Source organism: Eleginops maclovinus, chromosome 23 (assembly GCF_036324505.1).
Source record: "Eleginops maclovinus isolate JMC-PN-2008 ecotype Puerto Natales chromosome 23, JC_Emac_rtc_rv5, whole genome shotgun sequence".
NCBI lineage: Eukaryota > Metazoa > Chordata > Actinopteri > Perciformes > Eleginopidae > Eleginops > Eleginops maclovinus.
The window spans coordinates 7703467-7724414 of record NC_086371.1 but is presented as its reverse complement, the minus strand read 5'-3'; the positions used below and the strand labels follow the sequence as shown (position 1 = coordinate 7724414).

At 40.1% G+C, this 20948-nt stretch overlaps 2 protein-coding genes, 1 long non-coding RNA gene and 1 other non-coding gene across 5 annotated transcripts; 1 reads left to right on the top strand and 3 right to left on the bottom strand.

Annotated features, from left to right (window-relative positions):
• Window positions 1-253: 253 nt before the first annotated feature.
• On the bottom strand, window positions 254-13795 carry bod1l1 (biorientation of chromosomes in cell division 1-like 1). The gene is made up of 30 exons (XM_063876964.1): window positions 13563-13795; window positions 12030-12154; window positions 11761-11954; window positions 11200-11640; window positions 10470-10616; window positions 10218-10372; window positions 9947-10043; window positions 9768-9870; window positions 9626-9683; window positions 7784-9515; window positions 7645-7703; window positions 7059-7188; window positions 6847-6948; window positions 6721-6764; window positions 6585-6636; window positions 6434-6498; window positions 6205-6286; window positions 5983-6041; window positions 5802-5877; window positions 5417-5463; window positions 5097-5265; window positions 4641-4681; window positions 4173-4299; window positions 3745-3797; window positions 3544-3619; window positions 3247-3314; window positions 3029-3116; window positions 2642-2777; window positions 2178-2249; window positions 254-1165 (listed from the first exon to the last, which is right to left on the bottom strand). The coding sequence occupies exons 1-30, from the start codon at window positions 13677-13679 to the stop codon at window positions 1033-1035; spliced, it is 4848 nt and encodes a 1615-aa protein (XP_063733034.1). The 5' UTR covers window positions 13680-13795; the 3' UTR covers window positions 254-1032.
• Window positions 5614-12028, top strand: LOC134860122 (uncharacterized). 2 transcript variants are annotated; one of them, XR_010165193.1, is made up of 3 exons: window positions 5614-8175; window positions 9266-10593; window positions 11770-12028. It is a non-coding gene; the product is annotated as an uncharacterized LOC134860122 (long non-coding RNA). The 2 variants fall into 2 exon arrangements; XR_010165194.1 differs by lacking the exon at window positions 11770-12028 and having other exon boundaries at window positions 9266-9501; window positions 10244-10886.
• Window positions 13796-14380: 585 nt separating the features above from the next.
• trnal-aag (transfer RNA leucine (anticodon AAG)) lies at window positions 14381-14462 on the bottom strand. Its single transcript has one exon. It is a non-coding gene; the product is annotated as a tRNA-Leu (tRNA).
• A 2203-nt stretch (window positions 14463-16665) lies between these two features.
• Window positions 16666-20498, bottom strand: aurkb (aurora kinase B). Its single transcript, XM_063876161.1, has 9 exons — window positions 20273-20498; window positions 19374-19412; window positions 19091-19172; window positions 18969-19014; window positions 18654-18842; window positions 18217-18355; window positions 17841-17989; window positions 17550-17724; window positions 16666-17208 (listed from the first exon to the last, which is right to left on the bottom strand). The coding sequence occupies exons 1-9, from the start codon at window positions 20276-20278 to the stop codon at window positions 17035-17037; spliced, it is 999 nt and encodes a 332-aa protein (XP_063732231.1). The 5' UTR covers window positions 20279-20498; the 3' UTR covers window positions 16666-17034.
• Between the last annotated feature and the right edge of the window lie 450 nt (window positions 20499-20948).

The following is a 20948-nucleotide window of genomic DNA, read 5'->3' as shown; positions in this document are numbered from 1 at the left end:
AAGCTTTTTTTGGCAAAGTGGAAATCTATGAGCTCCATAATTTAATCATATTTTTGAAATTTAATTTAAGCAAACAAACCCATGAATTTACCACCAAAGTGTAAAAATGAAAAAGTGATACCTCACTCTAAAATAAGAGCAATTTGCTTTCATTTGCTTCTCTCTTCTTTTTTTTTTTAAGCGTTGTAAAAATGTATTTATACAATTACTTACCACATAGCTTAAAACAATGAAAAAAGGAAGGGAAGCAATATGAGGTATGTTTACATTTATAAAAATCTTAACATTGGAAGGTAGGCAACATATCTAACACCAGTATATTGATATGCATTTAATGCTAAAACAATACAATAACTACATTACACCAGTTTAGACCCCAACAAACTGTTCTTTGTTACACTAATGTAATGAAGTAGTATAAAGTAACTGTTCAAGGTTTGTCCTGTCTGATGCTAATACTGCCGTTATTTTTAAAAAGCAAACACACGTCCCTCTCCTTCTGATTATTAAGTATAAAAAACAGACGTTAAAAAAGACTGGGAGGGAAAACTTCTCCTTTCATTCACAGAATGAATATTGAAAAATAAAACTCACAATGATGCTGAGACGCTTCACAATGATTTCTATGTACAAGTGTTTGAATTTACACACAGTCCCAGCAGGAACGGAGATTTTAATTCGGCCTCTTTACCTGAAAGAACGACTCGGCTGCACGTTAGGCCTTTGATTGGGCTGAAACACTCTGATTCGCTGGGCATTACTGAATAAACGGTGGGATGATGAAGTCCGATGCAAACCATATGGGCGTAGTGCAGTGGAAGGTATTCTGGGGGGATTCCCGCACAGATCCTCAGGTTTACACACAACCATCAGATTAATACTATCCAGAGCTTTTCAATATCTATAGTCAGTGAAGCAGAAACGCCTCGACATGCTAACTGACTGCGGAGGCTCATGTCCCCCGGCAACAGGACTGACTTTAATATGGAGTGCAGCGAAAACGCCTCCGGGGCAAACAGAAAGTCTGAGGTTTTAGCGTTTGGCTCTCTTGGACGGGGGCTCCTCTGATTTCTGTCCTCCCCGCGTTCGCACAGCAGGGGGGCTGGCCTCCCGTTTGCGGCCCCCCTTCGCCACCGCTGCTGCTGCTGCCTGGCCCCTCGTCCCGCTGCAGGAGGGAAACAAGAAACAAGTGTCAGTCCGTTTGTCTAAAGAGTCATATTTATGCCCTGTGAGAATGTGCACTTGTTTGTAGTGAAGGAATACTTGTTATTGCAACTCTTTACTAGACGGGGCCGGACCTGGTGCCTCCACATTCCACTTTAATAGAGAAAATGTGCATGAGACAGATTTCTAAAACACCCATTTAGACTTTAACTAAGTCTGAGATCAAAGGTAGAAAAGGAACATTTCTGACTCAGTCTTCTTGGAAAAACAATGGGTGGAACTTGGAGAAAGATAATCTCAGGGATTTCATTTAGAATAATTACATACAGTAGTAATATGGATTAATCATCTAATTTCTTACCTTAAATCTAAAGCAACTGATGGTGTATCTTTGTTGAGGAATGGGGATTTTTTTTAATAAAACTTGAAAAATAGATAACATTTTGAGGTGAGAGGAATTACGCTTAGTGTTGCAGAAGAGTTGCGCGACGTGATTAGTTTTAATAGACTCATATTGTAGTCGTAGCCCTGTTCAGTACACGACTTTAAGTCCATATTCAGTGTATAAAAAGTAAAATGAAAAATAAGTGAGACTACTTATGAAGTGCACAGGGTTTCCTTCGTTTAACATGACTTCCATTCGTTTGACTACATGACATGTAAATACCCTGGATTTGTGAAGACCCAAAAGCAAATTAAGTACAAAAGCCTCTCGCCTAAAATACTGGATAAATAAAGAAAAATATTCTTTATTTTATGAAATTATTCAAAACTTTACAATTTCCTTTGTTCCTATACCTTTAGTGCAATTCCCAATGTTTGATACACAACCGAGGCCATTCAAAATGATTTCTTATTTGGGGAGGTATTAATTCAAAAGCTATTTGGATTTTCCGGGAAAACTTTAGGTCAAATGTTGTCTTTCTCAGAGCGGCGGCCTCAGAGCGGTCAGTCTGGGTCGGATTCCCCTCTGAGTTCGTCCGCTCTGCTGAACCTCAGACAGACAGACTCACCGTGTGCCAGCCGCGCTCTCCTCTTTGCCGTTCTGTCGGTTTGCCCGGGTGGATGGTTTACTCGGCTTGTTCCTGAGGAGCAATAAAAACAAATATGAAACAACAGCTGGTGCTGTAGTGCTAAATCTCCCCCTCGGCTTTCACTTAATAGGATGTGACAGCGATGATGCCTGCTGGGTGCTTCAGAGTGCAAACATTCAGCACTAAAAACAACCAGGGGCTCTTTCATCACCACAGAGGTCTCAAAGCTGCACAATATCAAACATGGATTGTTGTCTGAATTGAACCGCATGTGTTTTGTGATGAGCTACTTTCAAGATTTAATTGGGCTCATTTAATTCTAATTACTTGCTTTTACTTCCAGTATTTACCAAATAATGATGTTACAGTACAGTTTGATTTACATGGTACATTTTTAGTTATGTTGTTGTTGTTATGATGCATTTGTGTCCATGTTGAATTACTTCTCGGCCTCCAGTCGCGCTGCAGATCGCGTCGTCGCTCTCCTTGCGTTTCTTTTTTCTCCCTCTTCTTTATCACCGTCATCGTCCTCCTCCTCATCATTCTGCTCGCTTTCTTCTGCCTTTCGCTCCTTTTTATCTGTGGGTTAAGATGATTGAAGATTCTGAATTTAATTACCATGTCAAAATGGATGATAGGAACTTGTTAGAAACTATTAACGACTCATATGTGCTCGTGCATAACATTAACACGAGAAACAGACTTTTTTTTATCACATTGGATTTTCCAAACAGCAGTGTAACGCTTAGAGTGATAATTAGTATTAATAACAAGAACGTACAAATAATTGAACCTTGATATTTGTTAGATAAAGCTTTTAATCTCCTCACCTGGATCCTCGGGGGCTGCTGCTGATTTTGACGGCCGTCCCCTCCGACCGGTTCTCTTTGGAGTCGCCTCCTGGTCCTCCTCTTCAACCTGGAGGAAAAACAACAAATAGTAAAGTACCGACGTCTGATGAGAGATTGAAAGAGATCGGGTGAATGAGGTATGAGCAGTAGAGATCTAACAGGTAACAACATACTAAAGAACTGAGTTGCCAACACACCTCGTCTGGTTTCTTCTCGCTGCAGATCTCCTCTTCACTCTCTACCTGGCTCGCTGAAGGGGAACAACCTGGAAGAAGATGCATGTACAATACAGAGCCTTTAACGATCAAGGTTTGTTTTCCTCATTCAGAGCATTTCAGAAACAAGGTAACTCAAGATGAAATTCATATTCAATTGATTAAAAACTAAGTATCCAGGCCAAATGTTTTTTTACATACGTTATGTGAGGACCTTTGCTAAAATGAGAGAGTAATGATTCATTTTAGACAGAGTTTTAGACATGTGTGCTCTCTCACCTCTGTCTTCTTCAGGTGGTTCACTTTGTTCCTGTTGGCTGGTGTCTTTCTTCTCCTCCTCTTCAGCCTGAGTTTCCTGTAGAATTATAAATCAAATACAAATTTAGACACATAAAAAGTTAAGTAAATACACATTTAGATGGAGAAATTGCAGACCAGGATTCAGCAAATGTCTTAATCCACAAATACGTAAAACCTCACCTCCACAGATTCCTCCGTATCCTCTGACCTCTTCCTCTTCACCGCTGGTTTACCTGTGACGGAAATATGATGAAAATGTTTATCCTATCATCTCTTTCACGTACAGGGAACACCCAGAAAATATTTTGTTTAACTCATAGCAGCGCTGGCAGCCTTCCCCCACGTCAACTACCGCTGCCAAATGACTCAATCATACTATTTTACAGGCTTTTAGCCGTGGTGACAGCAGAATGAAACATGGTTTACTCTCAACATCATGCTATGAAATGTTCCAGTTAGCTGTTGAGGTTTGGCTCACTCGTTCTTTTAGCTTGCATGTAGCCACACCTCACCATAAACTAATTCACCATTCACAGTAGGCACAGTGGTGTCAGTCATTTAAAGAAAAGGGATAACAAAACAAGAAAAAGACTTAAAAGTGAACTTACGTGCGTCAGTGGTGTCTTTGGAGTCGGAGCTTCCTGCAGCTTCAGCGTCTTCTGGAACAGTAGACGGCAGATTGACTTGACTTGCTCGCCGGGTTAATTTCCTTGGTCCACTTTCCTCTTCCGTTGTCTACAAATTGGAAAGGTATTGTGAAAAACACGATAAAAATGAAGATACAGTCATCAGAAATAAAACGTGTATTTTATCTTACATCAGCTTTTGTTGCCTTACTTTAACCCAAGGCATTCTCCTTACTTTTATTTGACTGATCATTTTATATTGTTGAATTGTATTTGCTCCCTAAATGTAGGCTCCGTTTGCTCAATGTTTTAGACTGTGTAAAATAATATAAGTGGTAGTTTTTCTTTTGTCTTTTAAAACACTTAGTAACTTTTGAAAGTGGCTCCTCAGATACAGTTGTTATTATTGTTTTTATTATTAATGTACATGTTGCATGTCTGTTAACGTACCTCTTCTTTCTCGGTGGTCTTGTCGTCTTTGTTCTGATAATCTGAGGTGGGAAGAAACAACATCAAAGAATACCAGTCAGGACTTTAATTAATTCATATTTTGGCTGGAGCACAATTTTATTTGACTGATATTGCAATATGACCAGGAAGAAAAGTACTCTCTAAAGTAAAATCATATATAAAAAATCAATCAAATACTTTTAAATAGTGACTGGAGCATTGGTATGGAAAGTCTTTAGTCAAAAAGAGATCAAATCTAGGATGTGTGTACGTGTGTTCGCGTGTGTGTGTGTGTGGATCATTGCAGTACTCTTTTCATCAGGTTATATGCACATACATCTGTGGTATGACAGTTCAGGACTCTTTTAGTGCCAGTTCATTTGGGTTTTCCTGCAGCTTCTTTTCTTTCAGACATATACAGACTACGTTAACAGTGTTTGCTAATACAAATCTTACCAGCGACGGCTTCTTTGGCAGCAGCTCCTGAACGTCTCCTCCCGCGGGTCGGAGTCTCCTCCGATTTCTCAGCTTCTTTAGGGTGCTCCTTCTCGGCCTCCTCGCTGGTTTTGGATGATCGACCTCTGCGTGGCGTTCTGACCTCCACAACCTTCCCCTGGTCCGTTTCCTGAAGGTAAAAAAAATCCATGAGCAAATCAGTTGTAGTCAAAAATACGTATACAGAAGTCAACTTAAGAAAGGCTTTAAACCCCTAAACAAAAACACACAGTGCAACAAGTTCATAATCACACGTGGTTTTAGGAAAAGGCTGAGTTTACCTCAACAGACGGCGGCTCTTTGCTTTCCTTTTCATCCCTCTCATCACCTGATCAGGAACAGAAGGTAAATGGACACATGAAACTCATTCCAGAGGCAGACACATTTCATTTCTCTTCCGTGGAATCAGAATGTTATTTACTGCCTGGATATACAATTTAAAAAAGGTAACTATCTTGATGTTTAATAGCTTGATTACTTAATGTGCCGATTATAGTGAAAAAAGTCTATCCCGGTCTAGGGTGATGTCTTCAAATGGCTTCTTTTGTCAGCCCAAAACACAAAGATATTCAGTAACATATTATAAAGAGGGGAAATGTAGTCTTGACACTTGAGAGATGAAAAGGTTGACAATACTTTGACAATCAACTTATCAACGTATCTCACCAGATTCCTTCACTGCAGCAACTTCCTGAGTGGACAGCTTTCGTTTACGTCTTCCTCGTCTCTCCGTCTTCTCTTCCTACATAACAAAATAAGAGTTAACACAAAGGTTAGGGTACTGCGTCGACACTTACATTTATCTAATTTGTAAGAGCAAAATTTCAAACGCATTGAGTGGCATTACCTTTTCGGACAGATCTGACCCCTTCTCATCTTCCTGGCTGTCTGTACTGGAGACATTGCCTGAAAAATACAAACAAAAAGAGCTGACATCTACAGGAGAGGACTTGATGACACATAAAAGCCATGCTCTAAAGGACAGTTTCACATTTGTCTAACTGTAAATATCTTATTTGTGGCACCAGTTGAGGAAAAAATCGTAACATACAAAAGTCACATGACTCACTGATTTGTTTGACCAGTGTGGACTGACCCTCCGATCCACTTTCTCTGATCTCCTCAGTCTCCTGCGGTGCATTGTGTTCCATCTGGATATATTTACAGATCAACAAAAGGAATATAATATACATACAAAGAGAGGCAGACATGAGTTTGGATCAGATAATATCACAGGGGAAATGTTCCAGGCGGTTTACATCTGAACATGGTGAGTGTGACGGAGGCCGAACACTTACAGTTTGTGGATCACTCTTCTCTGTGGCAGCTTTTTCTTCCTCCACCGTCTTACTCTCAGCTTCACCTAGTGGGGAAATGAAGCAGTGTTAAAAATATAGCCTACGGTATTAAGAATGTCTTCAATCAAAGTGAGACAAGTAAACATCTTACTATTATCTACATCCATCTTGTCCTGGTCGTCATCAGCTGACACTTCCTCTGCCTGTTGTTGAAAATTGATAATTAAGTTTAGTTTTGTTTACAATTTTTAAATGTAATCAGTTCAAATGTGTTAATGGTACCTCACCTTTGGGCTCGTCTTTGTGTCTACAGCATCTGCCTCAGTTTGCTCTAAAAATAACAATAAAGTAAACAGTGAGACAAAGACAACACATCTTTTACTTTTCTACCAAGAATGATTTCAAGCACTGACCTTGTTCGGCGGGAATGTCCGAGACTTGTTCAGTGGTATCAACTGCAGCTGTGCTTTCCTCTGTGGTTTCTCCAACCTCTTCTGACACTACAGTACCAGCCTCTGACGTATGGTAAACAGTACATTAAAATAAATGAGCACTGTGAGGCTGAAACAGTCAAAAATGTATTTGACCTAACGACAAGCTGATTGGGAATCATTCTAAAGTTTACCGTCTTTGCTAGTTGATGCTGCTGCTGCTGCCACGTTTCCATCTGGCTGTTTCTCAGGAGCGATTTCTTCAATGTTAGCTTCATCCATATTTGAAATAACTTGGGGTTCATTTGAAGTAGTTTCAACATCCTGTGTAGAAGCTAAATAATGATTATCCAGAGCACAATAACACTTATATTATACTTTACATACTAATCTGGATATGGATATAATTGATTTAGAAGTCCTGCAAAAAATATTTGAATATTTTTTTCTCTCTACTAAGGAAGTACTGAAATTGCCCATCACAATTTTTAAAAATGGCCTCTTCAAATGATACACCCAATGATGCAAAATAACATCAAACTAGATAAATGTAGAACATTTTCACATTCTCACTACAACAATTAATGTGATTACTACTCAACTAATACTTTCTGCTTGATCTTTTATCTACCAGAAGAAAATGAATATAAAACACAGAATGATTTTTCTTAATGCAAAAGAAGTTTACAGGGTAAATTGAATATAGCCCAAAAAGACTAAATTAAAGGAAGAATACAAAGGAATAAATACGTAATTAGACCGTGTGCAACATTTTCTTACCTGTGGAGCCGGAGACTCTTTTGCCACATCGTTTTCTTTCTCTGAACCTTCAGACACATCTGTAAGAGAGGCATATTTCTATTTAGGAAAACATTCCCACAAGTTTATGAAGTACAAAATGCAAACGTTCTGTCTTTACCTGCAGTGTTTTGTTTCTCATCAGCAGCAGCAGGTGAAGGCTCAGCTTCAGCAGCTATTTGCTCTTCTTGTTCAGCTTCAGGGGTTTCCTCGGGTTGTTGGGCAGGCTGACTTTCGTCTGGTTTCTCCCCTGTATTGGGGGGAATGAGTTTGGAGGCGACTGTACTTTCAGGATCCATGGAGAGCAGGGTCAGAGCTGCCTCTTTCATCAGATCAGCGTCCTGCAGAATGGTCTCAGGCCCCTCCGGTGGGAGTCTCGCCTCTGCTGAAGCACAGACATCCATGAGAGCCAGCAGAGCGTCGGCCTCGGCGGGCAGGGCGGGGATCTCGCTAAGTCGGGACTCTGTTTCGCCCTCGGGTGGCTCAGGGGTGATGTCGCTCAGTGCATCGCAGGTATCGTCTGAGTAGGAGGTGGTGACGGTGGTGGTGACGGGGTCTGAGTCGGTGTTGGTTTCTTGGAGAAGGGAAAGCTTCTTCGGCAGCTCCTCTGCATCGAGTGAGGAGACTGAAGACTTTGAAGATTTGTCCGATTTGTCCAGTTTGTCTTCTCTGGGTGTTTTCTTTTCCTCCTGGTTGTCCTCTTTCTTTTCTGGCACTTTATCCTTCTTCTCTGTTTTTTTCTTTGCAGTCTTAATATCTGGTTTCTCCTGGGGAATTTCCTCTGAGACTTTCGGCTGTTCCTTTACCTCTTTTTTCCTCTCCTTTGACGCCTCAGGTTTTGCTGCTGAACTTTTGACTTCTGAACTCTGAGCTTTACTGTCCGTCTTCGATAATGATTGAGTCTTTGTTTCCTCTTTAGATTTAGATTTATCCATGGTTCTAAGTTTCTCTGTGGGCTTGACTCTTTTGGAATCTTTGTCCATCTCCGAGCTGGACTTGTTGGATTTCTGGCTGTCTTGATCTGCTTTGCTCTTCTCCTTCTCGCTGTCTTTACCCTCCGTTTTGGATTTGGGTTTTTCTCCTGGCCTGTTCTCAGTGTGGCTCTTTGACCGCTTCAGGACTTCCTTTGAGTGTTTATCTTTCCTCTTGCTGCTGTCGGACCCGGGCTCCATGTCTGATCGATCCTCAGAAGAGCCGGCAGAATCATGGCGGAGCAGCTGCTTGAAATCACTTTTCACTAAAGCTTTCTCTCCTTTGGCCTTGTCTTTACCCTTATCCTTTTCTTTCTCCTTTTCCTTTGTTTTGTCCTTCTCTGTTTTAACAGTATCAATAGATGGAGCTCTTACTTTTTTGACAGTAGGATCTTTAAGACCCTCCTCTGCCACACCTTCTGACGACTTCCCCTCTCTTGTAGTCCCGGCCATTTTTTTCTCACTTTTGATCTTAGGCTTCTTCTCCCCTTTCTCTTCAGAGGACACTTTAACAGCAGCACCTTCTTTCTGCTGAGACTCATCTGCTTGATGTTCGGATTTTTTCTCCTGCTTTTGTTTGAGTTTGAAACGTTCATCTGAAGAGCTGCGTTCTTTGTCTTTGCGTTCTTTAGGGTTAGGTTCCTTACGGGACACCCGATCAAATTTGCCGACGGTGCGTTGTTTGAGAGCCTCTTGGGAACCTTGCTCCAACTCCAGGATGAAGGAGTGTGTCCGGCTTTTGTCTGAGAGCTTTTTGGGTTCACCGGAGTCTTCTGAGAAGCTGCCGCTCATCCTTCTGTTCCTCTCATCAGACGAAGCTGATTCTGATAAATTTCTCATCAATTTTGGCTGTGGAGGCTTTAAGGGTGTAGGTTTCAATTCCTGTTATTAAACAACAAAAACAAAAACAAAAGGACGCTACATTACGTTACATCCCAGCAATCCTGTTCTCTACGACATAATCTGTGTTATTCCTGATGTCTTTCACATACCGCTTTCTTGGATCCTTCAGTATCTCCTCTCTTTCTGCCTGAACCCTCTCCCTCTTTCCTGAATGGAGAAATGATTGAATGCATTTATATAGCGTGTATACTTTTACATTTGGTTGTTTCAATTATCAGCAGCGTTATCTACCTTGAGTCTAGCTTCCTCTTCCTGTTGAGAGCCATTTTTTTCTCCAGAACTTTCCTTTCTTTGCGAGCCTCTTTGGCTCTGGGGCGGTTTTGTTTTTTATGATCTGTGTGGTGAACAAAGCCTGGTAAATGGTGGTTCACAGTTGGAGGAACATGACGATAAACATAGGATGAAACTACCTTGTTCCTCAGCCTGCGCTGCTTTCTGTTTACGCCTCTCTTCCATTCGCTCCCTGTTCTGTTGTCTCTTGAGCAGCCTTTCCTCTTTGTCCTTTGCCTATGAGAACAAAGTTGGGAGACAAAAATGACAGGACCATCAAAATCTGTGTTGTTTGAAAGCTCACGATCATCTCATTTGCCAAGTAAAGCCTTTGATGTAACTGTTAAAGAATTAAAGCAAAGACATTCTGCTAATGCCATACCTTTAATACCATCATTAATAAAAGCTCACCACAGATTTCCTTCGTTCTTCCACAGTGACTTCATCATCCGAGTCGCTATAGTAACGGGAGTAAAGGAAGGGCTTGTGGACGTAGGCCTTGCGGCGAGGTTTTCGCTCCTCTTCTTCAGCATCTGTCTGTTTCTTCTCTGCATTCTCATCTTGATCTGAGGCAAGACAAACAAAAACATGAGATTCTGACATAGAAAGAGAGTTGTTTTGTTGAGAGACCACAAATAACACGGTGATAAAACTCATTCAGACCATCTGATTGAAGCTCCCCCTCTTCAGACGAGTCAGACAGCCCGTCGTCTTCACTTTGTTCCTCGAATGACGACAAGTCGCTGGTGTGGACTGAGCTCACTGTGATGTCGCTCAAGCCGTCCAGGTCAGAGTCCTCCAAAAAGTATTCTGCAGGGCAAAGAAACATCAATATTTAAACTATGTTTTTAAAACTCCTCCTGACAAATAAAAAGGTAGCTTCGAGGTTTTTCATATATTTAGATGCCTTGAACATTTGTTGTCTGCTGTAATAACTAACGAAACAACAGCAGTGCATCAAACATCCACAAAGGTCCCATTGTTAAGTTGAATTATTATTATGTAAGTACAGTGGATTATCTATCGCCTCAGGCATACAGATATTTTTGCACCATACACATCTGGACATGGGTATAATGGTTTTAGTAGTTCTGTAAAAAAAGTTTGAATAGTTTTTTCTCTCTACTAAGAAATTCTGCCCATAACAATTTCTAAAAAATGGCCTCTTCAAATTATACACCCAATGATGCAAAACCAAAATATATTATTAGCATTTTCACTACAACAATTAGTTTCACTACTACTCAGTTAATAATTTCTGATTGATCTATTATCTACCAGAGGAAAATGAATATAAAGACCCTGAACGCTAACATGTGGCTTTATCAAGAATATATTATGCATGCTAATTAAATTACAGGAGGAAGGACATACAGAGAGTACAGCAGCTCACCTTCTTTAATCCTCTCTCTGGCGTTCTGCTTAGCCTGACTTGTAGATTTCAGCAGATCATCATCCTGCCCCTCCTCCGTGGGTTTTGCCGCTTTTTCCTTCTCCTCTTCGGTCTGCTCCGGAGCTCCTGACTCCTCCTCTTCCATCTTCACCTCCTCTATTAACCCGTCTTTTCCCAGAGCAACCTCTTCGTGGGTGTCCTCTGTCTTCACCTCTAGAGCCTGAACCTCTGATGCCAACTCCTCTGCCTCTTCCTCATGGTGGCTGTCTCCTTCCTCAACAATACACATGTCCTGCTCGCCCTCTTCCGCCAGCATGGGCTCATCTTTACGTACTTTATCGGTGCTCGCCCTGACGCTGGCCTCGTGGTTAAGAGAGGTTATGGTGTCCAGGATGGACATGGCGTTGCCGGCTGCAGCGGTAGTTGGAGCTGATGACGAGGCTGTAAAAAATATAATGCAGTATTTTAACTACACAAGCATGAGACTTTTTGTTTGAACTTTTATGAGAAATTCATCATTTTATCTGGTTATGGTTGACTGATGGAATAAAAGCTGTGTACCTTGCTCAGGTATGATGCTGTCTGGTTTGATCTCAGTTGAAGGCAGTGGCGGCGGCGGCTCTTCCTCCGAGCAGCTGCCAGGTGACAGAAATTGACGAACCACCCTCTCCACCTGGGGCCTGAAGATATGGTTGACTTTGGGATCCACCGTCTGGGCCACGATCCTGTCCACCCCCTGCTCCAGCATCCCAGATCTAAGAGGAAAAGTTTCAGTTCATAAGTAAAAACTAGTTTTGAAACAACACAATAAAAACTGCTTTCTCACTCACTGCAGCACAAGTTGTCTGATGTTGTTTCTCAGCTGGTTCTTGTTCAAATGAGGGCTCCATGTGTGGTTGGAAAGGTGATTGGACACAAAGTTATCCACTCTTTGTTTCAGGTTTAAGTAAGCTGGCTGCGGGAGAAAAAAACAATAACATAATCACTGTTGAGAAGCTATTATTGCAAGTTTTACTAAATACTTACTTTTAGTACATAACATTTCAGTTTAAGTTGTTAACTTGTCTTTTATGAAATAGCCACTGGTATAATTAAAAACATTGAACTGTAGTAAAAAAAAAAAGGAAGTGTTTGGTCTGTGTTGTGTTAACAGCAAATGTGAAAGTGACTAAACTCATAGTTCCTCATATTGTCATTTTACATCATTTGGCTTGTCAAATTTTGATCAGTTTTCCAAAAATATTATATATGTTATATTATTAACCCCAAAATAATATAAATCCAAACTGTTTATCATAGAGGTCTAACAGGCCCTACTAGACCTCATCATCACTATGTAAGATGAATGATTCTGAATGACATTTGCAACTAAAGAATTGTGTTCATTGCAGCCTGTATGACATTACATTACGTCACTTGTTAAATGCATTTATCCAAAGCGACTTACGGTTACTAAATACTGTGGACAATCCCCACAGGGGCAATTTGGGGTGAAGTGTCTTGCCCACGGACACGACATGCTGAGTGCAGGGGGACTTGAATCACTATCCCACTCAATGCTGTGTGATAACAATGCTCAGTGGGGTACTTATTGTACTTTTTCAACCTCCTTAAAAGTATAAGGACAGTTTGTGGGAAAACTAATATTTTTCTGAATTTCGAGGTTTTAACAACAACAAAAATGGAACAAATGGAGTTGGTTAATTGTGCAAGTATAACATTGTCACAAACCGATAACGTAAAACTATGCCTTCCCAAATAAAACCCTAAGAGGGATGAAATGATGTGCGCAAAAAACAGCCCCTGTCTCTGGTGATACTTTTCACTGCACTAAATTTTTTAAGTACCTTTAGTTACTTGTTGGATAGATTTTGTTTTATGATGTGAACTATAAACAACACTTAAATTAGACTTGGAGTTACATTCACACAAGCAACCCAGCAGTATTCAAAGTAAATATAACATTAACCAGTTGTGAAAAAACACATGGATGCACCACTAATTATAACCAAAACATACAGAATATATTATAATAAAATGGGTAAATCTGCGTCATGAGTACTTTAAGTGTCGGTACTTTAAGTATAATTTCATGTTAATACTTTTGTACTTTTACTTGAGTAACACTTTGAATATACAAGACTTTTACTTGTCCTAAACTGAGGTATTTCTTCTTTTACTTTTAAGTACACGATCTGAGTAGTTCTTCCACTTCTGGTTTACAGTGAGATGTTGCTTTGGTAGCCCAATACAGATTTACTCTCAATCTACCCTAAAACAACCTCACATATTGACGTTACATTACCACTTATATGAGACGGTAAACAGTTACACATTACTAGACGTTATGACTGTTTCCTTACCTTTGTGTCAACGTCTGCCAGGCAGTCCCTCCTGAACTGGTCGAAGAGACCCTGAGTTTTTAAATGATTGACGATCATGGAGACCAGCTGTGGGTCTCCGGGCGGTAAACCTGCCATGTCCGAATCTAGTAAGCGTTATTTTGCACTCGGTTAAATATAATTAGGCAATAATGACAACCACATCAGGTAATATCCCACTTGAATGGCCCAGGCTTCTGTTGTGGTTTGTGCAGTTCGAAGCGGGTTTGAACCGGAAGACGTAAAACGGTTGGCTGCCATTGAACCGGAAATGCTTTGAAAGGGAGGGCTTCCTTACCAAAATAAAAGCTTTTTTTTTTGTACGTGCAACAAGTTAACAACCACTTTATTTTTGCACACATTGCTGAAACAGATTTCCATGATAGTTTATCAAACTATTTTTTTTTGTCGGTATGTTGTCGATCCACGATAAAAATCAAATGTGATTTACAAAAGGGAAACTCTGCGTAACGTGGACATTTAGTGACCTCCAGTGGTTTGAATGTTTACTGCAGCAAGAATAAGCCACACTTCTTGTCAACAATTAATCGATGTAATTTGTGTGTCATTCATTTAAGTAGCTATAAAAAAAGATGATGCTATTACAAACCCAGCTATTAACATGTATTATTTTCCAGAAGCAAGCAAAGCTAGCGAATACTTTCGTGAGCTTTCAGGTGCTTTCACAGTGTAAAGCAATTGTAGACGAGCAAGGTGATTGGATGTGTCCAATTTCAGTCGAGGAGTAATTGGCTTGGTTTTAAGTTATTGGAAACTGGACTCTTAACAAAAAATGATTCTGGCAGCGGTGGGATTCGAACCCACGCCCCCGAAGAGACTGGAGCCTTAATCCAGCGCCTTAGACCGCTCGGCCACGCTACCGTGCGGCCTTTTGCGATCAATTCCTCTTATCAAATATGTGATGTGTGACTACGTGACATTATCAATGAGTTTTTGTTAGTATTGCAATGACGTTAGAATAATTTAAACGTCAAGAATTACTTTTCACACTTGGGTAAATGCTTCCGTCTATTCTTAGTTTAAAGGGAATCTAACCTACACATTATTCTGTGAGCGTTTTTGCGTGTTCTGGGAACAGTCATTAGATGGTAGCAAATTACCTAGAAGGGAGTTATACTAAGTTTTACTATTGGATATTTGTGAAAAGGTTTTTCAGGATACGCACTTCACTGGATTTCGTACACCGAGTTCTGTTTTGGTAGGTAAAACTAGCAAAACCTGTTGCAGCAGCAAATCCTATCTTCATACATAAACCAATGGTCAGTTTAGTTTTTAACTAAACTCTTCTTCCTTCATATACAGTGGGGCAAAAAAGTATTTAGTCAGCCACCAATTGTGCAAGTTCTCCCATTTAAAAAGATGAGATATGCCTGTAATTTGTATCATAGGTACACTTCAACTATGAGAGACAAAATGAGAAAAAAAAATCTAGAAAATCACATTGTCTGATTTTTAATGAATTAATTGGTAAATTCCTCGGTAAAATAAGTATTTGGTCACCTACAAACAAGCAAGATTTCTGGCTCTCACAGACCTGTAACTTCTTCTTTAAGAGGCTCCTCTGTCCTCCACTCGTTACCTGTATTAATGGCACCTTTTTGAACTCGTTATCAGTATAAAAGACACCTGTCCACAACCTCAAACAGTCATACTCCAAACTCCACTATGGCCAAGACCAAAGAGCTGTCAAAGGAGACCAGAGACAAAATTGTAGACCTGCACCAGGCTGGGAAAACTGAATCTGCAATATATAAGCAGCTTGGTGTGAAGAAATCAGCTGTGGGAGCAATTATTAGAAAATGGAAGACATACAAGACCACTGCTAATCTCCCTCGATCTGGGGCTCCACGCAAGATCTCACCCCGTGGGGTCAAAATGATCACAAGAACGGTGAGCAAAAATCCCAGAACCACACGGGGGGACCTAGTGAATGACCTGCAGAGAGCTGGGACCAAAGTAACAGAGGCTACCATCAGTAACACACTACGCCGCCAGGGACTTAAATCCTGCAGTTCCAGATGTGTCCCCCTGCTTAAGCCAGTACATGTCTAGGCCCGTCTGCAGTTTGCTAGAGGGCATTTGGATGATCCAGAAGAGGATTGGGAGAATGTCATATGGTCAGATGAAACCAAAATCAAACTTTTTGGTAAAAACTCAACTCGTCGTGTTTGGAGGAGAAAGAATGCAGAGTTGCATCCAAAGAACACCATACCTACTGTGAAGCATGGGGGTGGAAACATCATGCTTTGGGGCTGTTCTTCTGCAAAGGGACCAGGACGACTGATCCGTGTAAAGGAAAGAATGAATGGGGCCATGTATCGTGAGATTTTGAGTGAAAACCTCCTTCCATCAGCAAGGGCACTGAAGATGAAGCGTGGCTGGGTCTTTCAGCATGACAATGATCCCAAACACACCGCCAGGGCAACGAAGGAGTGGCTTCGTAAGAAGCATTTCAGGGTCCTGGAGTGGCCTAGCCAGTCTCCAGATCTCAACCCCATAGAAAATCTTTGGAGGGAGTTGAAAGTCCGTGTTGCACAGCGACAGCCCCAAAACATCACTGCTTTAGAGGAGATCTGCATGGAGGAATGGGCCAAAATACCAGCAACAGTGTGTGAAAACCTTGTGAAGACTTACAGAAAATGTTTGACCTCTGTCATTGCCAACAAAGGGTATATAACAAAGTATTGAGATGAACTTTTGTTATTGACCAAACTTATTTTCCACAATCATTTGAAAATAAATTCTTTAAAAATCCTACAATGTGATTTTCTGGATTTGTTTTCTCATTCTGTCTCTCATAGTTGAGGTATACCTATGATAACAATTACAGGCCTCTCTCATCTTTTTAAATGGGAGAACTTGCAAAATTGGTGGCTGACTAAATACTTTTTTGCCCCACTATATGCAAATGAGGTAGATACAAAATTAAAAATGCTTCCAAATGAATTCAATTCACCACTATGTAAAGCCGTTTAAAAAACGGAATATAAAATGTATGTTACGGCAAACTGTTGGGATTGGCTAATTGAGTGACTAAATCAATCAATTACTTAAATGATCAAAACAGTGTTTTAGAATATTTATTGGAAATGTAAAGCGTAGCTTGAGTGAAAATAAACACAGGCTATCAAGCCCAACCCTCAAACATATCATCTCAAACTATTAGAGAATATAATCAGTCCAAAAGCAGTACTTTGGTGTCAACACCGTCAGATAAAGAAAGTCGAAATAGAACTGTGTACATACAAAGAAAAGGTTCAGGTAGGAAATAACCATAAAAACACCTCTAGCTAAACATAGATAAGGACATCACACTGTACAACATAAAAAGTGGCCACACATTTATAACGATCATAAAATGTGTCCAAATAATGGCAGTTTAAAGAACATGACAGTGACATCAAAACATGGTGGCGTGGCAGGCAAGCTGGGCTCAGGATTTGGTCCCAGGGAAGACGGGAGGTAGGACTCTGCGAGAGTTGGCGCGCACCCACGGATGATCTATTACATTCTTTAGCGAGAGACGATCGGCGGGGCTGTGGCGAAGCAGCGTGGAGATCAGGTCCCGAGCACCATCTGAGATGTTTTTTGGGAACTTCAAATCTACCTGCAAACAGTAGGATATCCTATATTAATGAAATCTAAACAATGACTGGTGTAAGAGAACCTATGACATCATTGAAATCTTTAAATAAACACATCAAATTGCTCTACAGGCAAAAGGAAAAATATGCATTTTAAATGTTTGGGTAAACCTTCCCTTCATGAACTCAGCAAATTATTTTCTGCAAGTTATTGCACAGTTCAAGTCCTTATGTGGTCATGCTCATAATCATATAGGAGGGACAACCTTAAAGTTAATTCATATGGTTAAATACAGTTCTTTCAGGTGTTTCTCTCAAACTCTCCTTTAAGATTTCTCAACATTCATATTTGCCCAACACCAACCTTCATAATTCTTTTGTATGTTTCTGAATGGCTGGCAGTTTCAAAAGGTGGGTTGCCGACCAAGCATTCGTAGCAGAGGACCCCGATGCACCACAGGTCCACCTTCTCACTGTGAGTATGACCCTCAATCATCTCTGGAGGGAGGTAGTCCAGAGTCCCGCACATTGTACGACGTCTGGAGTGATTTAAAAACAAGATGTGAGCTAAGAAAAGCAGCAACGTGTGACAGGATACATCAGTAATGAGCCAGTTCTGATAAAAACACAGCAGAACTTTACACTGGATCCTTACCTTAGAGAGGGTGCATGGACAGACCATCCAAAATCTGCAATTTTCAGCTCTCCACGATAGCCCAGAAGCAGATTCTCTGGCTTGATATCACGATGAATCACTTTCCTTTCATGGCAATACAACAGTGCGTCCGATATCTCCTCCATGTACTGAAAATGTAAAGAGGTTAACTTGATATACAATACAAATGTAAAAACAGTTAAAGCAATACTTATAATTCAACATAACAAAAACTAAATTGTAGATACAAGTGTCCATTGGTCAAACTTCGCTTTTAACACAAAGTCTTTGAAGGAATTAACAATTCCAAAACTAGGTTCTCTGACTAAATAACAGCACAAATAAAATATCTTTGACAAGCAACATCATATCTTACTGTTGCAGTACGCTGGTCATCAAATCTTCCACATCTCTGAAGCTCCTTGTACATTTCACCACGTGGGGCGTACTCAAGCACCAAGAACACCCTGGTCTGATCATGGAAATAATTGTAGAAGCGCAAAATGTTGGGGTGCCTGTGGAGAAAACAGATTGTGTTTTGAGGCAGCCATTAGTTTTCGAAAACAGATTGAAAGACATTTCAAGTCAGCATGTTCATGGCAGAAGATTTAAAATTAAAAAAAATCCTGTTAGCAGGTTTAGTAAATAGATTGTATGCGTTACTCTATTATCCAGTTGATTAGCAATCACAAAGCTTTAAGCAAATATAACCTCCAAATCAGTATCAGTAGATGGTAGCAAATAACCTACAAGGAAGTTATACTGAGATGTTTCTATCCTTGTCATTTATCCAATGTTTTTCAGGATACTCACTTAAGATGTGCCTGAATCTCAATCTCCCTTCTGAGTTGATGCTCCACGCCTTCCTTCTCCATTTGTGACTTGAACAACACCTTCAGTGCCACAATGGAGTCCAGAGCCTTCACCTTTGCAAGGTACACATTTCCAAATTTGCCTTTCCCTAAAGGTCGACCGATGTCAAAGTCATTGATGGAGAATTTCCTGATGAAAGCACAAAGATGGATATTTATATTTCTACTCAGATTAACCACTTTGATTTGGGAAAGCATTACAAAAAGGACAACTGGCAAAAAAAAAAGGAAAGCTGTTTTTAAGGATTATACGTACTTTGGGGCTGCGCTGGAGGATGCGCCAACACACTCTCTACCTGAGCCTGAAATGATAATACAATTAAAATTGGAACTTTTAAGGTTTTTGAATGTTATTTATAAAAGAGGCTGTAATGTTACCTGTGGTGGCATTATGGTCCATCTCTGCTCGCGGTTTCACCTGAGCCCGCTGTGGGCCTGCCATCAGGCTTGTGGCTGTGAACTGCAACACAGAAGCAAACACAAATAAGAAACCCATTGTTATCATTTTGTTCCAGCCATAATAGTTTCCAGTCTATTTTAAAAACCAATATTAGCTACTAATGGCATTGTGAATGGTCAGTTGTAGTTCCAAATATGAAATCTAGTTTGACCACAGCTGGAAATATACATGTATATATATTTTACAAATATGATATCTTACCGGTCGTGTGAAACCCCTGGGCTCATGATTTTCCTTATTCTGTAAAGAAATAAATACAGCTCACATTAACTTGCCATACATTTGAGCTTAATGCATCTTTTCTTGTCATTTAGACTCTAAGATGAGCTGAAAGTTTAAACCTATTTACCTGAAGACTCATTTAGATTTATTGGGATAAAAAATGTATTTCCTTTTGTACTATAGTTAACATCTTTTCATCACAAACTATTTCAGAGGCCTCAAATCAAAGATCCGTACAGTTGGATTTAGTATTATAGTCAACATTTTTAGCAACACGTTGGAAAAGATCTATAGTGTAAGATAATAATGCACTACTAATGTTTCACTACTTTGTAATACGATAACAAAGGCGAATTTAAATCGATTGATTGCTTTAAATGAAATATGTTAAAGCTAGATGATAGTCATATTTCGAGTCGCTGCATGCATTATTTAAATATCTACAAGGGTTTCCTGTAGCTTCAGTGTTAGTCTTCGTTTAAAATTATAACGTTGAAGGTTTTTTTTTTTTTCGAAATGAGAACAGTTTCTGTAGGCCATTGTTAGGCTAGGATTACGCTAACGTTGGCTCCCTGGTCTCAGGTTGGGTTTAATGCAGGGACCATGTAATATGGGACCTACTAATCCTGGGGTTAATTCGATTAAATCACACTTGCTATTGTAAATAATATATACGTGCGTTATATACGGCGTTTAACAGAATATAAGGTGGCGTCATGCTCAGTTAGCTTAGGAAACCCAACGCTAACTTTAGCTAGCTTATTTAGCTAAAATGTGTTCCTTGTTACACCAAACTGAATTGGTGTATACGAATCGTTTGTTGCCCTGGTCTTTAACACAGTCTTGTTTGTCTAACAAAGACTAATAAATAGATTTACCTGCATTGTAGTGAAGGACGGAAGTATTCACGGTTAGGTAAAGAAACCCCAGAGTTACTATCTCGAACTCTCCCGGCCGCCAACGTTTTCAAAAAGCTGGCCTGCACGAACCTTCATTGGTCGGTGGGCTGCATTCAAACGGCTCCCCATTGGTCAGAACTATAGCAGAAGAAAGCGTGTGATTCGTTTACACTGACGTCAGTAAGACGTCGACCCGCCCTAGTTCCCTGCCTATTTTAGGGGAATGTCCTGTATTTTCGTTACATTACTTTTGTTTTCTTCAGAAGCTTAACCCCTAATATAAACAGTCTATGGCCTGGCCACGTGCACCTAATCATATTGACATTTAAAACAACTGCATAAATGTGTTAATGCCGGGATAATATAAATATATTATAACAAATATAAGCTCATCCAACTTGTCCACTAAACCACTGGATGCTGTTTATCTTAGTCTTAGCATAGAAGTATACGTAGGGAACTTGTGAGTATGAGGTCATGTTTTAATTACTGAAAACATCAGTTAAATGACAGAATATATTTCATATTCCAAAACATTTTTACTAATAAGCACAAAAGTCTTAGTTTTATGTTGTCAGTCCATCAATCAAAACATAGATCTTTATTGGAGTTTTTAAAATATGGTGCAATTACTAATACGATACAGAACTGAAAG

What these genes read in the sequence shown, in the direction of transcription:
- bod1l1 (XM_063876964.1), bottom strand. Translation starts at nt 13,679, where the DNA reads ATGGCAGGTTTACCGCCCGGAGACCCACAGCTGGTCTCCATGATCGTC. An exon ending in ACACAAAGACGAGCCCAAAG is followed by an intron (nt 6,637 to 6,720) that starts GTGAGGTACCAT and finishes TTTCAACAACAG; the next exon opens with GCAGAGGAAGTGTCAGCTGA. An exon ending in AGACCACCGAGAAAGAAGAG is followed by an intron (nt 4,300 to 4,640) that starts GTACGTTAACAG and finishes TCCAATTTGTAG; the next exon opens with ACAACGGAAGAGGAAAGTGG.
- aurkb (XM_063876161.1), bottom strand. An exon ending in GGACCATAATGCCACCACAG is followed by an intron (nt 19,015 to 19,090) that starts GTAACATTACAG and finishes TTATCATTTCAG; the next exon opens with GCTCAGGTAGAGAGTGTGTT. An exon ending in CATACAAAAGAATTATGAAG is followed by an intron (nt 17,209 to 17,549) that starts GTTGGTGTTGGG and finishes TACTGTTTGCAG; the next exon opens with GTAGATTTGAAGTTCCCAAA.